The sequence below is a fragment of the Monodelphis domestica genome, chromosome 1, assembly GCF_027887165.1.
Source record: "Monodelphis domestica isolate mMonDom1 chromosome 1, mMonDom1.pri, whole genome shotgun sequence".
In the NCBI taxonomy this organism is placed as follows: Eukaryota; Metazoa; Chordata; class Mammalia; order Didelphimorphia; family Didelphidae; genus Monodelphis; species Monodelphis domestica.
In genome coordinates this window covers 174,515,839-174,534,993 of record NC_077227.1, presented here as the reverse complement: position 1 = coordinate 174,534,993, position 19,155 = coordinate 174,515,839, and the positions used below count along the sequence as shown (strand labels likewise).

Here is a 19,155-nt window from a genome sequence, read left to right as displayed (position 1 = left end):
TCTCTGGGTTAAAAGATTTGAACATTTAAGTCAATTTATTGATAATAAGAACTTGTAAGAATCTAAGTGACATCGTGACTTCATTTCTGGATCTGGAATTAAGAAGATATATAGTATAAATTCTACCAAAGAAAATTAGCTTTCTGATCCTCTGGGCAACCCACCTCTCAGCCTTAATTTTTCCCATTTCTAAAATAGAATTAATTCTATAGTTTAAGGATCAAATGAGATAAAGTACCTTGCCACCTTAAAGCCCTAGCTGTTATAATTCTGAAGGTTTTCTAGAAGTCTGAGAGTCATTCCTATATAATTAGTTAACTTTTTTCACTTTTTCTCCCATTTCCATGTAATACGTTGCCATACATATCAGTTATTTTGACTTTTGGACAGATAAAAATCTTTAACAATCTCCTCTTCCCATCCCATCTTTATTAATTTGTTCCTAGTAGCTTAGAACTTGTGTACCACTTGACATAGTGTCTAGACAGCTCAGATAATTTGTTTGGTAAGAGGACTAGATCCAAGATCATGAATTTTCATCTCTGTTTTGACTAATTGTTCATTTTAATTATTCATGAAGTATTTTTTTAAAATGCCATTGTCCTTAAAATTAGCCATCTTGCAAATATTCTCTTCTACTGGAGAATAGGAAGAAGAGAACCAACAATTTGAAACAAGCTTGTTAATCTTAGGAAGGAGTATTATCTTTTATTGCAATATAGCTTCTAATCCCTTATCAATTATTCTAGAGAAAAGTATGACAACTTTTAAATATTAAGATTATATAATGTTAAGAGCTAGACTTCCACAAATATTGAAGTCTTATTTTCAGGACATTTGTTTTTATCATGAAGTTTTCCTTTAGTAGTGGAGATGAGATATTGAGAAATCAATTTTTAATATAAGTTATACTATGAAAATACATTAAAAGGTACTTAGTGCTTTGGTAGTTCACTTCAGCTATTAGAAACCATATGAAGGAAGTGGCAATTCAATTCGAACATAAAGGATGTGGTCAAGCTTTTGAGGGATTATTTTATAATGTGTTCCTGAACAGTGCAATATTGTGACTTTCAAGAGTTGGTTTCTTAACTGAAGGTGAACTAATGTTCCAATAAGTGAAAACTTAGGATAAGTATTCACAGAATCTAAATCAAATTAAGGCATTTTAGAGATAATCTACCTTTTATTTTGCAGATGAAGAAATAGGACCAGAGAGAATCAGGCTTATCTTCAGATAGTAAATATTTGATACAGAGAGAATCAGGCTTATCTTCAGATAGTAAATATTTGATACAGAATTTAAATCCAGGTTTTCACAATCTACATGCCAGTCATATAAATCATACTGCTTCCATGGCCAATACATGACTACTTAAGTCATACAAGTGCCATAAAACGAGGTAAACTAACATTAAAAGTTAGAGAATTTTAGGACTTATATGACCACTTTATAAGAATGTACACTGTCAAGTTAATTTTGGTTTATTTGTTTCGAGCATATTTTAAATCATCACATTTTAAATTTCATGTCTTTTTGAGGAGGGGCATATAACTAGATTTTTTATTTCATTAGTGGAAGGAGCTCCCCTAATAAGGAACTTGCTCTACCAGTGCAGATAGTCACCTTCTTTACAGCTCTTAACAGATGCTTGGGAACAGGAAGAGTGTTAAGCAACTTAGGGTTTCACAACCAGTCTGGTGTCCAGACAGGGTTGAATCCAGGTCTTAGTGGCACTGTCCTTTTTCTGTACCTCATTGCTTTTATTTGTTTTAAGAAAAGAAAAAAAAATTTCCAATTTGGGGAAATATATGGATCAAAAAGAATAAAATGCTGACCAAAGGGGCTTTTGATATATATTTTTTTTGGAGTATTAACAGGAAGAAAAGGAAACAATTTGGAAAATAGTAGAATGTACATTTTATAATCTTAAATTAAAAATAGTATTTGTGTCCAACTCAAGTAGCTCCATTGATTGTCCATCCACCTGTGAATCTTAAAATGGGCAATGTACTTTTTTTTTTATCATGTCTTTTCTCTTGGAATTTGTTGGGCTTTTTTATTAGGTAGTATGAATCTCAATGAAGTGAGTTTAATCTTCATGGATTTAAGAATAAGACCTGGAATACCTTACTTTCTATGGGGAATTTGATCCTGAACAAGAAGACATTTTCATGAAACTGATAAAAAATGACTAGCACGTCTCCATTCGGATGATCAGAAGTTTGTGGGAAAACATTATGTGTTTAGGAGACATTCTCTTTGGAAATCCATAAGGTTATTTTGCTTTAATCCAGAAACTTAGGATCTTATATTTTTATACTGTAATTAATGATCCTTCCACTAATAAAAAAGATGCAACATGTCCGCTTATATAAAGAAATGAAATAAAAAATTTTCCACTCCCTTTGAATAGATTTATCAAGTATACTTTTGTGGCATTGATGGATAGTATTTTATGTGTGTTGACAGTTGATATCTTTTAAATCAATCAGACATGCTTTTATTTATTAAACTTTTACTATGTACTAGACTATGCTTAAGTGGTAGGGATATAAAGAAAGGTAAAAATGATTTCTGACCTAAATGAACATGCATTCAATTGGGGAAGACATAAATAATAGACAGAGTAGATGAAATATTTTAGACAGGTAAGTTCTAGAGTCTGGGGGAGGGGACTTGGAAAGGCCTTGTTTGGAAGTTGGTACTTGAGCCGAGTCTTGATATGGAAGCCAGGATTTCTTAACATTGGTGGTAAGGAAGGAAGAACATTCCAGGCACAGAGGACAAGCCATTGAGCATCAGAGCTTGGGGATATTTTCCTATGATGTATAACAACTAGTGCAGTGTGGCAGGATTATAGAATTGGTAAGGTTGAAGAGAAGAAAAAGACTGGAAAAGTAGAAAGGGACCTGGTTGTGAAGAATTTTAAATGCCACAAATTATTTGGTCCTAGAGATGATAGAGGACTTTTAAGAATGGGTTATAGGGTGTGAAGACATTTAAAACTTTTTAGGAAAATCATTTTTGCTGGGGGGAAATTATGAGACTCTTTTATGACTGCTATATGTAAGATGCTAAGGTCTGCCCTGGTGTTATATGGATGGGGGGGAAAATTTAAAAGATAGTGAAAGTAGAAAGAGTAATGCTTGGTCCCTAATTAGATATGATTGAATTATAATATTGTCAATCATTTTTCCTTTTTTACTTAAAAGAAATCTGCAAGTGCCATTCCAACCTGTTTTTTTTTTTTTGGTTGAAAAAAATTTTTAAGCTAGTACCTTTATAAACTGAAATTATAAAACACTAAAAGATACCATAGTTGTTTCATGTCCCTTGATTCATGTCATTTTTAGCAACAAACAGGAATTCTCCAATTCATCCCAGAATTGTTATTCTGGTCTGACTTCAGAGGATACATATGCATTCCACTAAGCTACTTTTTTCTTACTATGATTAACTGTTATATCATTGTATTTTGGGGGGGTTCAGATAAAAATGGGTTTTTGACCTTTGCCCAATTTTGTTATTTTGTATTGTCAAAAATATAGGCCACCATTTCAGTATTAAAATAAACAGAAGCTCAGTTTAGGCCCTCAATACCTCTTTCTTTGAAAAAAGAGCAAAAAAAATATTAATATCATACCTGTTTGAACTGCATCATTTAAAATGATTAATATGGTTTTTAAAAATATCTTCTAATTGGTTTTCCTGCCTAAAGACTGGCTTCATTCCAATCTCCATCTGCTGGGGTGATTTTCAAGAAGCATCTTGAAATTATTTCTGATTATGTCACAACTGGTCATCTCCCAATTAATATCTCTAGGATGAAATATGAACTTTCCCATTTCAGTGCCTTTGCTGTGTTTGTCCTTTGAAATTTAGTACAGTGGATAAAAGCACCAAACCTGCAATCAGGAATACCTAGTTTCAAATCTGAACTCAGGACCTCCCGTCTCTAGGCCTGACTCAAAATCCACTGAACCACCCAGCTTGCCCCTATGTTAACATCATTTTTAAGAAGTTGCATGTGTGTGTGTGTGTGCGCGCGCGCGCGCGTGCGTGCGTGTGTGCACATGTGTGAGCAATGATGGGTAAGGGGGTTATGGTAATAAATTGTACAGATCAGCAAAATAAATTTTATTGGAATGTAAGTTCAAATTCTGTAGGCTCACTGAAGTTTGAGCAGTAGATATTAGCTTGGCAATTTGTTTTCAGTTCAGAGATTTTATTGCTTATTTTTGACACACAATTTTAAATAGCATGTCATGTCAGTTTCCCTAGGTATTTAGTAGGTACCTAAACTATACCTAGTATTTAGTTATGTAATCTTCCCCATTTCCTTACCTAATCTATGTTGATCACTAAGACTTGTTGAAGATGATTTTTAGTTGTAGTAATCTGTTTCTGATTACCATCTTTGTCTTTCTATAAGTAAATGTACACAATCATCCTATTTTTATTCCCTTCTTTATCAGTAAATTGCTGGCTAAGATCCATCTGTAATGAAGTACTTTTTTTTTTTTTACCAGTGAACTTCTAGTATTTATCTTTTTTTTTCTTGAAAATTGTACTTGTTTATTTAGGATAGTTAAAAATTGAATATGCTGGTTTTTTTTTTACACTAATAGTTCAAGTCTTTTGGAATGTTCATCTTTTTAATTGATTAGCCTTAGGTTTGCACTTTTGATTGCATGTTGAATGCCTTTGCTTTTTGGAATATTTAATTCTATTCCCTTCCAGATTTCAAATGAGTCTGAAATAATCCTTGAATTCCCTTTCCTTTTTATTCCAAAGTCTTCAAGCCCCACTTGGAGAATTTTTTTCATATTGGAGTTGGCTTTTAGTTATGTTTTTTGTAGTTTGAAATGTAAGACTTTCTGGAGACAATCTGTATTCTTGATTCATGCTGTTTTTTGTATTCAGAAATTGCTTTTGTTTTGTAAGTTACTGCTGAATGTTTTGACTTTGAAAACTTAACACCTTCCTTCTGACCTTTTGTTTCTTTATTGTATAGATTTCCTTTCTGTTTTGAATTATTCTGAATTGTCTAAATTCCCTCCATTCTTGGAATTCCCAGGATTCTTTTTGTTTCATTAGGGATTGGTTCCCTTTTCTTTACATTATAATATTTAATTGAACTTTTCTCTCTATTAATTTTAGTATCTCTGTTATTACTTTAGGTATTTTATTCTCTTATTTCCCTCACTTACCCCTTTGGTTTTTAACATTTAACTGTCCATTTCCTCCATGGAAAATTGCAAAATTGCTTCAGTTTTCTTTCTCTTGTGTTTTATCTAGCATTGGATTCTCTTACTGTGTAGCTTTTGGGGACAAGATTGTCCCTCTCTAGGGTTTCCCCTCAGAGTTGGCCAAAATTAATCTGAGTTGCACATTTGTAATAGGAGGGGAAAATAGTCTTGTGGGAGGGGTGCTAAATAAGAGCTTTTAAGATTAATGTCGTCCATTACTTCTTGAATAAGGTTCTATAATTTTGTGCATTTAGTTATAATTCTACTTTATGGCACATTATTCAACTTTTTAGTGTTTTTCTTCATGAAGAACTTTTAAAAGTTAGCAGAGACTAGAGAAAGTATGTAGTGCTACATCTTATTCATGTAAACTGGAAGTTAGTTTTTAAAAAATTGAGTGTTACATAGTCTATTTCACTTCTGTTCTCCATATCATTTAAAGAATATCAACTTGGCTTTTGCTCATGAGAAAAGTGAAATCAAATTGACTGGAGTGATAATCCAATCAGTTATGAGCCCTTTTGCCACTTATAGCTAATTTTACCATATTAAAGGCACATTAAGTCTTTGTGCATAATTCTGCCTGGCTCTCACCTATTCTGCTACCTTCTCTCTTTATTCTCTATTGTTATTGACTCCCACATAATGATGGATTTTATGTTTTTATATCACATTTAGTTTTGAATGCATACCCCACTTCCTCTATGAGTTTTGCAAAAGACTAAAGAATAGTTTAACATTAGCAAAACAATGAGTTCATCATTAAAAAACACATCCAAAACCATGATTATTTCAATATTTCAGTTTATTCTATAAACATCATAGCAGAGAGGTACCTTTTTTAATATCCTGAAACTAAAAATAAGATTATATGCAATGAGGAGTATGTTTTCCTATTGAAGGTAGGAATAAATAAGAATGCCCCTTCTCACTATTATTTGATATAATTTTGGAAAAGCTGGCAGTAGTTGTAAGTTTAGAGGAAGAAATTAATAACATAAAGATAGGAAAAGAAGAGAGAAAATTCTTCAGTTACTGATGACAATAGGATTTACTTAGAAAATCCTAGGGAAACAACAAAAATAATATTTGCTTGAGATGATAGTTTTCAGGAAGTTATAGGATACAAAAATAAACCATTAAAAATCAAGAGCATTCTATATACAGGAAAGTGAAGAAGAAATAATTAGGGAAATCTTACTTCAAGCAAGTTCAAAATGGGTAAAGTATTACAGAATCTTTTTGCCAAAGTACATAAAACACTTGTGTATTAAGTTACAAAGTGCTCCATAAAGAAATCAAAAATTGATTTCACATGTATTAACTGCTTTCTTACACTGAGAATACAAGTACAGTGAATGAAAAAATCTACCCATAATGAGTTTACATTCTAATGATGGAGACATATAAAATCTGTAGCAAGTTAAAAATAAATATATGCAAAGTATTAGCATTTAGGAAGATCAGGAAAGGCAGAAGATAGTGCTTGAACTTATCTTGAAGGCAATATATGAGGCAAAAACATGCTTTTAAAAAGATAAAATTATTCAGTAAAACAAATTTTTTTTTCTAAAACCCTTATCTTCTGCCTTAGTATAAATATTTTTTATTGGTTCCAAGGCTGAAGAGTGGCAAGGGCTAGCCAGTGGGAGTCAAGTGACTTGCCCAAGGTCACATAGCTAAGAAGTGGTTGAGGCCAGATTTGAACGTAAGACCTCCTGTCCCTGGACCTGGCTCTCAATCTACTGAGACACCGAGTTGCCCCCAACATTAAAAAAAAAAAATTCTTCAGAAATTGTAAGGGTAGTATCAAGTCATTTTATATGTATGTTCTCCATTTTTTCTCTGCTCTTTTCCCTCCTTTCAGTTTGTAAGCTTTAAATACTGTTTGTCATCAGGGAAATAAAATCTCTAAAATATAGATATGCATCTGCAGTGAATGAGAGCTTATATTTATAAAATAAATGATCCTTCTTACCAAGAGTTTTCTTTATCAACAATTCAATATGCAGTAGAAAATGCAAGTAGTGTAATACTCTATTTAATATGAGTTAAGGGGAAGGAAATAAGCATTTAATGCGCTAGGCAATGTGCCATGCTTTTTTTGGGTGGGGGAACCCTAACAAAACCCAAAATATCTTTATTTGATCCTTACAACAACCCTTTGAAATATATAGGTTCCATTATAATCTACTTTACAGTTGAGGAAACTGAGGCAAAGACTTAAGCTATGTGTGCTTGGCTACAGAGCCTAGTGAATCTGGGGTGGGATTTGAACTCAGTACTTAATAATTGGATCCAGTGCTTTATCTACTGTTAGCTGTCTGCATAATTGGATCCAGTGCTTTATCTACTGTTAGCTGTCTGCATAGAGAAAAATAGGAGCCTAGAGGTTAAATGTATCTAGTAGCAGAGCAATTTAAATTAAAGTTTTTTTTTTCTTAAAAAAATTTTTTTTAAACCCTTACCTTCCGTCTTAGAGTCAATACTGTGTATTGGCTCCAAGGCAGAAGAGTGGTAAGGGCTAGGCAATGGGGGGGGGGGTCAAGTGACTTGCTCAGGGTCACACAGCTAGGAAGTGACTGAGGCCAGATTTTAAATTAGATGAGTTTTAAGGCAAATATTTATTGTTATAGAAGTCTTGCAAAAAAAAATTTATGATTAGAATTTTTAAGATGCTAGTGAAAGAATTAGTTAAGATTTTATAATTGTGAATGATATTCAAACATGACAGTAAATAACTTGATGGCAATTTACATGCACTATGATTATGTAATAATGTTTGACTAGTCTTTTCTGTTCCACAAACTAGCTTATTAACTACTCAATATTTGTAATTGCTTCTGAATGCTAAGATACTTGTTATTTATGCAGATTATTTAGTGTTGTATACACAGAAATCGAATTAATACTATGCTATTTAAATGGTCATCTTATATTTGATCAATAGCTCCTACCTCTTTTGGACAAGGCTATTTGCTAAAGTAATTTTAGCTATATTTTGCTGTTTGTAATTTTTTACATTTTTTTTAAGCCCACAGCTTCTGTCTTAGAATTTATACAAAGTATTATTTCCAAGGCAAAAGAATGGTAAGGGCAAGGCATTTGGGGTTAGGTGACCTGATCAGGAGATCACAGAGCTAGGAAATTTGAGGCCAGATTTAATCCCAAGACCCCTTATTCTCCAGGTCTGACTTTATCCACTGAGCCATCTAGCTGCCCCCCTTTTTTATTAAACTTTAAGGAAAATGACAAAGTACCTTTCGTTTTTGGCTGTAATGAAAAAAGTATTTTAGAAAATAAAATTTATCCAATTTGGATTTGCAATCACAACTTGTTTATGAGTTGTATTTGCATCAACTAATAAGAAATGAATATTTCTTTGTTGAACCCTCATTTTTTTTTGAGCTTGGGGAACAAAAATGAACTCAGTGTTTCAAAAACCTCAGAAAGTCATGAATGAGATACAGTACATATATTTTTTTTATATAGGTTAGGTAAGATGGTCTTCTCTTCAGGTCTATTCTATTGCAGATTTTTTCTTATCTAAAGAAATTTATAATACCGTTTTCTTTTAGGATGTACAGCTACCCAGCACGTGTACCACCACCTCCTCCCATTGCTCGGGCAGTGGTGCCCTCAAAACGCCAACGTGTGTCAGGAAACACTTCCCGCAGAGGCAAAAGTGGCTTTAATTCCAAGAGTGGGCAGCGGGGCTCTTCATCCAAATCTGGCAAATGTATGTAATTATAATTGCAATTAACTCTAGTTTTCTTAATTTTCAATCTCTTAAGGAAGAGGAGTTTTGTTAGAAGCAGATAAGAATATGAGGGGGTGGTACATCATCATGCAGTAAGTGGCAAGATTAGCAATTTCATACACTTTCATATGCCCATCTCATTCATTAATCTATTCTACATCCTTATAGACTCTAAAGTTGGATTGGGTGAGTTGGACCAGATATTGGTATGGAATAATAAAACAAATTCAGCCACAGTCTTCTCCCTGGGAGGTTATAGTTCAATTTAAAAACAAACACCACTCCCTCCCCACCCCCACCCCCCAACTTTTGAGGACAGGAAAATTATTTTTCCAGCTGTTTTAGGGAAAGTGTTTTTGTTTTCTTTTTTGAAGTCCTATAGCTGATAATATTTGGGAACAGAATAGAGTGGAAAGAATCATTAAAATGGAATAAAGGTGATAAGAGTGCTGCTACCAGATATTAGGAAGCATACTGTAGAATTCAACTTGTTCTCCCAAGTTCTTTGAACCCAATTCAGGCTTTACCTAGTAGTAGTCTGGTGTTTAGTTATTAAGTCCTATGGGAGTGCTTTATTAGATATGTGGCTTCTTTGATTTTTTAATCTAACCTGGTGGCTTGTTGTTTGGGGTTATAGTGAAAGGTGATGATCTTCAGACAATTAAGAAGGAGTTGACCCAGATAAAACAGAAAGTGGATTCTTTATTGGAGAGCCTGGAAAAAATTGAGAAAGAGCAAAGCAAACAAACAGGTAAATGGTGTTCTACCTCTCATATATTGTTGGGTACTATTATCATCACAAAAGGTAGTTGAAAGTATATGCTGGAGTAGTGGGCTTATGAAACTTTGTGAAATTGGGAAGGGAATTTTTGTGGGAGGATTTAGACTCGTGCTGCAGTTGTATGATCATTAGCTGGGGATTGTCTACATCCTGTGGACATTACTTGCCCCCTAGACAGACTTGTCCTTCTCATCCCCAGTAGAGATGAAGAATGATAAGTCAGAAGAGGAGCAGAGCAGCAGCTCCCTGAAGAAAGATGAGACTAATGTGAAGATGGAGTCTGAGGGGGGTGCAGATGACTCTGCTGAGGAGGGGGACCTACTGGATGATGATGATAATGAAGATCGGGGGGATGACCAGGTGAAAACTGTGGGGAAGGAAAGAAAGATATGGTGGAAGGGGGGGGACTAGGGACACCTGGAATGTTTCTAACTCTGTCCTTTTGTCTCTTTTGTAGCTGGAGTTGATCAAGGATGATGAAAAAGAAGCTGAAGAAGGAGAGGATGACAGAGACAGCGCCAATGGCGAGGACGACTCTTAAGCACATGTTGGGGTTTTAGAACTCTCGTCCCATTATTTCTTTATCTAGGCGCTTGTCTTTGATCAAACTTTTCACCAGATCCTCTCCCTTAGTATCTTTCAGCACATGTTCACTGTTGTACCCAACTTTATCCTTCCCATGTTCATTAATTCTGCCCTGCGCCTAGTCCCTTTCCCACTTCCTTCAGTTCTCCTAGTAGTTACATTAAGTATCCTGTAATTTTGCTCTTTTAATTTTGATACCTCTTTATGACTTAACAATAAAAAGGATGTATGGTTTTTATCAGCTGTCTCCAAAGGAATCTCTTGTTATGCAGGGAGTACGCACCAGTTTTCTGTTTAATTCAAACATGAGACTGGTTGCTATTTCCAAAAGTGAAAAGGCAATCTCATTTAATTCAGTTCCCTGTACCTGAGAACTTTTGAGTGTCTTCTCTCTATCTAGGATTACAGTGTGGGACTACAAAAATGTAACAGTTTTGTTTTTTTTTTTGTGAATGACAGTTGTTAGTAGAAATGCATAAAGAGGTACATTCAGAAGAGGAATTAGTGTATGCTCATATTTTTTTTAACAGACTTTTGTTTTCTAAAGTTGATATTGTGGGTTATTCATGTGAAACAAGCCTGATGTTTGAAACTTTTTCTCAAAATAAAAAAATATATATTAAACCAGGAATTTGAAGAGGAAAAAATGACCCCTAACCCCTGGTTTTTCTTTTTTTTTTACAAAGTTTTTACTGTTTTATAATTGTTTGCTTATTGAACTTCTTGAATTTCCATGAATTTAGTATTTTTATTAGGATTTAGTACTTAAGGATTCAGCACTTAGACATTCCCTCATATTAATTTACATGCCAGTTGTTGATTGCTTAAGTTCTGTTTCAGAAAAGGTGACTGTTTTTGGAGTAGATAACTTTTGACCAAAATTGGGGGTTCCTTGTAGAATAAATTTTAAAAGGTCATATATCCCCCATCATTGGAATTTTTTCAGGTCTGTGGATCCTTTTCCAGGTGGTATCTGCATGCCATTTATTCATTTACATATTAGAGTTCACTTTTCTTTGAGCAATATATTTCATACCAGTCAGTAAACAACCAAAAGATGAAACATTGAGAAAGGACAATAAAATTAGAATGAGATTATTAATAATCATATACTAAAGGGAGGACACCACTAAGCCTGTTAAGGATTATGATTTTTTCATTCATTTTCTTTAGGAAGAGAGTAATTCCTGCATAAAACCAAGAAGTTGACACTGATTGTTAGAGGACTATTCTAATTAAATGGAAAAGAAGTGAAGTTAGTGGACAAAATATGTCTTTATGGGTAGGGAGTTTCCTAGGTAAGAATGTTCTCAATTGCAGGAAATCCAGTTAAATCAAGGGAGATTGGTTTGCATGAACATTTGTCTTTTTCATACTTGGAACTTAATGGTAATGGGGACAGCTTAATTTTGGGAAAGCAGAGGTCAAGCCATACTTTGAGTCCTCCAAGCATTTTTACTTTTAATTTGGACTTGAATAGGTACCTAATATTTGTTATTAATATTCATTAAAAGATTAGATTACAGGAAAATCATATTTAGGCTGTCTTAGTATTTTTTTGTTTGGCCATTACTTTTCATTAAGAACATAAATCTCATCTTTCTATTTTGTGTATTTTCTAAAATGTTATGGGTCCACATTTTTATATTGAGAAACATGTAAAAAGTAATGTTAGGTTACTTTCTTACTAGCAAATCCTTAGTTAAAAATGTTTACCAGCTGTTATCTTTATTTTTAAAATGTCACCTTTAGTCGTGGAATCAATACTATGTATACTAAGGCAGAAGAGTATAAGGACTAGGCAACATGACTTGCTCAGGGTCACATATCTAGGCAGTGTAAGACAGTAAAAATAGTTAACTTTCTATTATAAAATCTTTAGTGATTTCAGCTCATACACTGCTAGTAAATGGATTAGTCATTTTTGATGTCTTAACTCCAAATTTGGCCTCTTGTGTCTTTCTGTTATGATTTTGAGCACATCATTCAAATTTATGCTGGTCTATTTCTTCATTGGCTTTAAGAAGTTTATCCAGGGGACAGCTTAGGTGGCTCAGTGGATAGCAAGCCAGGCCTAGAGAATGGAGCACCTGGTTTAAATCTTGCCTCAGACACTTATTAGCTGTGTAATCCTGTTCAAGTCACTTGACCCCAATTGCTTAGCTCTTCCCACACTTACCTTAAAATTGATATGAAGGTCAAAGGTAAGGTTGAAGAAAGAAGGGGTTCAACTAGATTTCCTTAAGTCAAAGCCAAAAGGAATTATGTAAAAGGCTTTGACTGTCCTTGACCCACAGGTTGGTTATGGGGGTTGGGGGGGGCGGAAAGTACAGTCTTGGAATTCTGTGGATGACTCCTACCTATGCAAGTGCCCTATGCTGCCTTGCTATATATTATAGGTTTGCTTAAAAAGGCCCCCAATTTGACTCTGTTTCAGAGTGCCTCTTGTTTTAACCTTTTCCCAGTCAAAAATTCTTTCCTTAGTTTTATTTACTATAGTTGAGTGAGGGAGATTATGAAAGTAATTTGTGCTAAAGCTTAATTTTCTCAGACAATATTTGGTTTTTGAAAGTAATTTTAAACTTAATTAAACCTCTTCTTGCTGGCATGTGCCTTGAACAGAGGAGTATTCTCATTCCCCAACTCACTACTCAGAAGTTGAGAAGAAAATGCCTTGCACATAGTAGACATGTTGTGAATTGTTATTGAATTGAAAGAAATGCTTATCATGAAGGGGTTCCAAAACAAATGGAAATAATTTGAGGGTGGGGTTTGTTAGGCTTAAGTGAGTGTCACATGAATAGTAGAGGCATCTCGGAGATTCCTGCTATAGTGTAGTCCGGCACAAACATAGTAGAAAAAAGGTTTCCAAGAACTTAAAGATTTTCTAATGATTATTCAAAGGTCCACCAGTTCTAAACAAACATATCCTGTAAAAATCTACAACATGTGTTTTCAACATTTTCTACAGGAGTCCTGATTAAAGCTAAAATGTGCTATTTTCATCCTTCCATTCATTCATTACCATGAACTTTTTTCTTCTTTAATAAACAATTTTCATATTAGTAATATCTCTAGAAAGTGTGCAACACAGAAGTGGCACACTTTTGAAAGATAGGATAAATGATGGCTTTGTGCAGCCAGAAATCCAGATTATCCCAAAGGATATGTGACTGAGAAAAGAAGAATAGAAACTGAAAGGGAGGAGTGCTTTGAGGTTTTTTTGGTGCTCTTTAAATTGAAATACCATGACCATTCATTTAGAAATATCTGATTGTCTGCACCAAAGGCAATAGAAGTCATAATCTTATAACTGGGATGGCATTTAGTAGTGGTTTTCTTATCCAACCATTTGCAGCTGAAGGCCTAGTTTTAGTTTATGCTTCCCTAGTGCCCAACTTGCCCCCAAGATCATGCATTAGCTAAAAGGCTGACTAAGAGCTTGAAGAACACAGATCTCACTTTGTTTATTAATTTCTCCTTTTACTGGTGATTCCCTACTTTTGGTTATACCGTTAAAAAAATTGCTTTATAAAAAGTGGAAAAATTAACAAGTTTGAAATGGAAAAAAAAAGGAATGGCATCTCATTTTAAAATTGTTCAAGATAGGAGTTAAGAGATTTCTTAATACACAGAAGAAGGTAGTTTTATATATGTATGCATTTTCCTTTTTTTTCAATAGTTCAAAGTGACAAGATGCTACCCACATAATTCTGTGTCCATCACCTCATCTCTATGTTGATCCATGGATTATAGGGAAAAGGGATAGTTGAAAATATGAGGAAGTAAATAGAATCATTGGATATGTTATTGGCTAATGTATTATGTTGGTATCATGTATTAACTTGTTATTGGAGGAGACTAAACCATAAATTATTGGAGCTTCTTCCCTGATTGGTGTCTTTCTAAGCCCTTGTCCCAGCATCTCATCACTTGCCCTTTCACACTTGTGGCTATTTGGAAGGTTAGTGGTCACTAGTACCCTCTTATATGGCCATAGAGAGCAAGAAGGGACTGTAGAAGTTGAATCTTGGTCCCTCAGTAGATGATCAAACAAACCTGGAGAATAAATTGTACAAGGTTATATAAGTAGTATTTTCCACAGGCAGCATTTTTGAACATGACTCCAAATCCAGCGTTAGCCATTGTCCCTTTTTGACTCCCACTAACTCACTCTGGCTTAATGGACCAAAACAACATTATGTGGTCACCATTATATATGATGTCTTTTATTTGTCACAGAGACAGATATGGTGATATGGGGAGTCACAATGGAAGAAACATGGCAGTGGATGTGTGTATCTTCCAGAAAAAGGTGGTAAGAGCACCATATGACAAGATAAGTTAGATCTTAAAGTGACCTTGGGAGGCAATTGAGGCCTAGCCTTTATTTTGCAATTGATTAAATTGAGTCCCTAAAGAGTTTAAATGACTTGCTCTTGGCTGTATATATTATGAATTCTAATTAGTCAGTAAACAATTATTAATTGCCTAATAACTGCCAGGGGATATGAAAAATGAAAAAGATAGATTGCCCTCAAGGAACTCAATCTAATGGAAGAAGACAGTTGAGGGGGCGGGATATGTGTGCGGTCATATTAAAGAAGAGAGCACGTGCTGGAGAAGCCTAAGTACAAAGTGCCGAGAATATGCTTCAAAGTCTTTCTGTCCATTCCTTCCTCTCCTTTCATCTTTGAGATAGGTCAGGCTTAGCCACTGCAGACTCCAGGGAAGCCATGTTTCCATAATTCACCAAGAGCACCTTCTGAGGGAAGGACCTTCTCTCCCCTTCCGAAGTATGCAGCCACATTATGAAACCACTTGATACCTAGGACCTGGGTTTCATTATTATTAGATAACAGTTGTCTAGGTTATTTCAGCTAGAAGAGTGGGTAAGCCAGCAGAATTGTGAGGTAAAACCACTTTAAGAACATTTTTAAAAATTTTTTAAAGACATGTCTTTTAAGTGTTACACAAATGTAAATTATTAGGATGGGAAAAAATAAAGAGGCAGAAAAGAGGATAATGGAGTAGTTAGAAAGCCAGGAAAACGCGGAGTGGAGTTATTGAAGCCAAGGGAGGAGGAAACATTCAGTAGGGGGCGGTGAACAGTCTCAAAATCTAGAGCAAGGATGTGGAATGGATGGGATAAGGGGAAGCTGCATACTCTGATGCATTCAGACATAACTAAATGAAAGAAAACATTTGTTTCTGTGCTAAGTGCTGATCATGCAAAGTGGAAAATAAGAATGATCTCAAGGATGCTATCATGAGTTAATGCTGTGATTGAGGAAGGCATTTTGTGTAGGAAGTGGAGCTGGGAATTAAGCCTACTTGTTTCCTCTGCCTAATGTACTAAGCTGTTCTAGCTGGAATTCCATTAACCACAAGTGAAAAACAGGATAAAAGCAGAAAGAAATAAAAGGTAGTTGTTGATTGTGCTACAGAACTCTTGACCAGATGAAGGATATCCAAATAAAAGTCATGAAATGAGCATAGAATCTAATCAAGATAGTTTTGGTCAGGCACTTGGACTACTTTGATATCTGGAATATTCTATTTAATGTCTAAAGTTTTTGCCTTGAGTTAATTTTAACCAATAAAGATGTGCTCTGGGATGTAGAAATGATGAAAACATTGGGAGAAAGTGACCATCTCAGTTCATAACAAAAGAATGTGTTCTGGATTATAGGAACACAAAACATAAAGATGACTTAATGGCCAGAGCCTGAAAAATAACTCCAAAAGGCTGAATGATGACGGGAGGCTTGAAAATTTGGAATTCATAACATTCACATAGAAAAGGGAAGAGACTTTTGAATCAAATAAATATGACTGAACAAGGGCTTTTCTGATGAGTAGATATAGTAAAAAAGAGAAAATTTGGAGGGAAGGGCTAGAAAATAGGGATTTAGATTTCTAGAACTTGCTATGACTACAATAAATGCTACACAAAACATGATTAATTGGAGAAGAGAAAAAGGAAGAACAGACCTCTTTAGATTGTGAAAAAAAGAATTGCTGAACAGTTGCTTCTGTCTTTTAAGAAATCTACAAACTGAACAAAATCAATATAGAGTTGAAGCTCTAAAAAGCAACTAGGCAATAAAATTTTCAGGTATACACATCCACACCAACTACATCCCATGGTACAATAAGCTTAACTGCAATGCATTTAAAAATTAATTCGATGTGAAGAGTTAGAAAAGGAAAGGATCACTAATATTCTGGGAGGTTTTCAAGGTTAGGGGAAGCCATGACTTCTGGAGCCTTCAGAATTTCAATGGATCTACAAATTAAAATTGGCCTAAAGTAGTCAGTGTGAATGGACATCATTTCACCTCTAATGCGATGTCTATGCAAGAATCTTCCATAAATATTCTCACCTAGTTGCATATACCTACACCCTCTTTTTTTCTTAAAATTTTTAACAAACTTCCTTTTTCTTTCCCCTCTTCAAATGTTCAGACCAGAAGAACCAATCTGCCTTTAAGACCTCTGTTTTTCTTATTTAACTCCCTCAACTATTTGAAGACATTAAGATTTTAGTAGACAGCATATGGCAGGATTTTGGTTTCTGCTATTTGCTTTTGTTTTATGGGTGAGTTCATCCCATTCATGGTCAAAGTTGTCACTTCTGTATTCACCAACATTTTGATATCCTTTCCTAGTTCTGCCCATTCTTCTTTCACTGTATCCTTTTAAACCAGTGGTTTGCTTTTAATCAGTCCCCCTAATCCCCAACCTTATTATGTTTCCCTTTCTGCTCCCCTCTTATTTTTTTTAGGGTCTTTAAGTTTTCTCCTCCCTCTCCCTCCCTTTTGTACTACCTCCCTCCCACCCTTGGTTTTTCCTTCTCACTTTCCCTGTAGGGTAAGATAGAATTTGATACCCCAATGGATCTAGATGCTCTTCCCTCTCAGAATTGATTTCACTGAGAATAAGGTTTAAGTATTACCTATAAATACTCTTCCTCTCCTTATAATAGTATTCTTTCCCTCCCCTTCCCATGTGCCTTTTTGTTTGATATGGATTGTCTTATTTATATTGTTCCTTTAAGTTTATCTCTGGTCTTTTCTTTACAAATACTTGGAAATCTTCTATTTTGTTGAATGCCCATCCTTCCTCCTGGAAGTATATAGTCAGTTTTGATGGGTAGGTTATCCTTGGTTGAAGACCCAATTTTCTTGCCTTTCTGAATATCATTTTCTTGTGGTCCTTTAGTGTGGAAGCTGCCAGATCTTGTGTAATTCTGATTGGTGCTCCATGATATCCGAATTGTCTTTCGTTGGCTTCTTATAAAATTTTCTCCTTAGTTTGGAAGCTCTTGAATTTGGCAATTACATCCTGGGGGTTGTCTTTTGAGGATTTAGTGTAGAGGGTGTTCTATGAACTCTTTCAGTGTCAATTTTGCCCCCTTGTTTAAGAAACATCAGGGCAGTTTTCTTGGATAATTTCTTGTAGTATGAGGTCAAGATTTCTGTTTATTTCTGGGTTTTCAGGCAGATCAATGGTTCTCAAATTGTCTCTTTGAGACTAGTTTTCTTGATTTATCATCTTGTCAGTGAGATTTTTTGTTTTCTATTTTGTCAATCTTTTGAGTTTGCTTTATTAATTCTTGCTGTTTTATAAGATCATTGGCTTCCAATTGCCTAATTCTGATCTTTAATGACTGGTTTTCCACTATAATCTTTTGATTTTGCTTTTCATGGCTTCCAGCTGTTTCTCCAATTGGGAGTTCCTGCCCTTTAAACTGTTTTCTTTTTTGAATTATTTCCCCCTTTTCTTGCCAGAAGGCTTCCATCTTTTTGATAAGCTCTGATTTAAATTCTTTACGAGCTTGTGGCCAATTTCTATTTTTTTTTGAATGTTTGGGTGCATTTATTTGTATGTCTTCTTCTGCTATTTCCTCTGTAGTCTGGATTTTTCCTCCATAAGAATTATCCAGGGTCAATGCCTTCTTCTTGTTTTTCTTGGTGTTGGGAAGTTGTTTTTCCTGGGTGTTGTTTGCCATCACTATGGTGGTTTTTCCTTCCCTTTCCAGTCAGAAGTCTGAGTGAGGAGGGCAGGCTCTCTGTGTATGGAGCTAAGGAGTATGGTTTTTGCCTGAGGCTACCTCTAGAATATGCAGGTTCTATTGTTTACTGCCCTTCTCTATGCTATCTCCATGTGGGTGCCCAAAGTCTTTGCTCTTCAGCCTGCTGGGGTCTCAGGTCTAGCTGCTCTCAGGGGTAGGTCTTTGGTGGTCTTAGCTGCCAAGGACCTAGTGGTGCCCCTTGCTCGCTCTAGAGGTGCCCCCACTCAGTAATTTTAGCACACTGGCTCTGACTCTGGTTCCGTAGGTGGGGTGGGGGAGGGTTGATCAGCTCACATTTTGGTGGAAGCTATTTCACCCCCTCATAGGGTAGAATTGCTCAAATCCCATGTATCTTCAATGCTGTGCTCTATTGTAGAGTCCCTTTGTTCATAAGAATTTGGTTGTTTTGGCCTTTTGAGGTAGTCTAAGGTGGTGAGGAGAGGAAGATTCCTGGGTCTACAGTGCCGCCATGTTTACCTAGAAGTCCCCACATTAAGATTCTAAAGGGACACTAGTATCTTCTCTTCCACTGGAATATTACTTTATCATTATCATATAGCACCTTACAGTTTTTAAAATATGTTTGTATTTCTAGATTTTTCTTGGCTCGTGTTTGTATATCAGAGTATATTTCAAAGTTAGATCTGGCCTTTTCAATCAGAAATGCTTAAAAGTTGTCTTTCGTTAAAGATCCATTAT

The 19,155-nt window shown here is 35.1% G+C and overlaps 1 protein-coding gene across 25 annotated transcripts in view; it reads left to right on the top strand.

Moving 5' to 3' along the window:
* Positions 1-10,617, top strand: part of HNRNPC (heterogeneous nuclear ribonucleoprotein C) — a 48,236-nt gene extending 37,619 nt beyond the window's left edge. For 13 of the 25 annotated variants that reach the window (XM_056809997.1, XM_016427345.2, XM_007479774.3 and 10 more), the window contains 4 exons: positions 8,832-8,992; positions 9,651-9,764; positions 9,994-10,154; positions 10,252-10,617. In XM_056809997.1, coding sequence (XP_056665975.1) covers positions 8,832-8,992; positions 9,651-9,764; positions 9,994-10,154; positions 10,252-10,335 — 520 coding nt within the window. In that variant the 3' untranslated portion in view covers positions 10,336-10,617. The remainder of the gene's footprint in view (positions 1-8,831; positions 8,993-9,650; positions 9,765-9,993; positions 10,155-10,251) is intronic. The other 12 variants (XM_056810001.1, XM_056809991.1, XM_016427356.2 and 9 more) reach the window with 2 other exon arrangements.
* Positions 10,618-19,155: the final 8,538 nt, after the last annotated feature.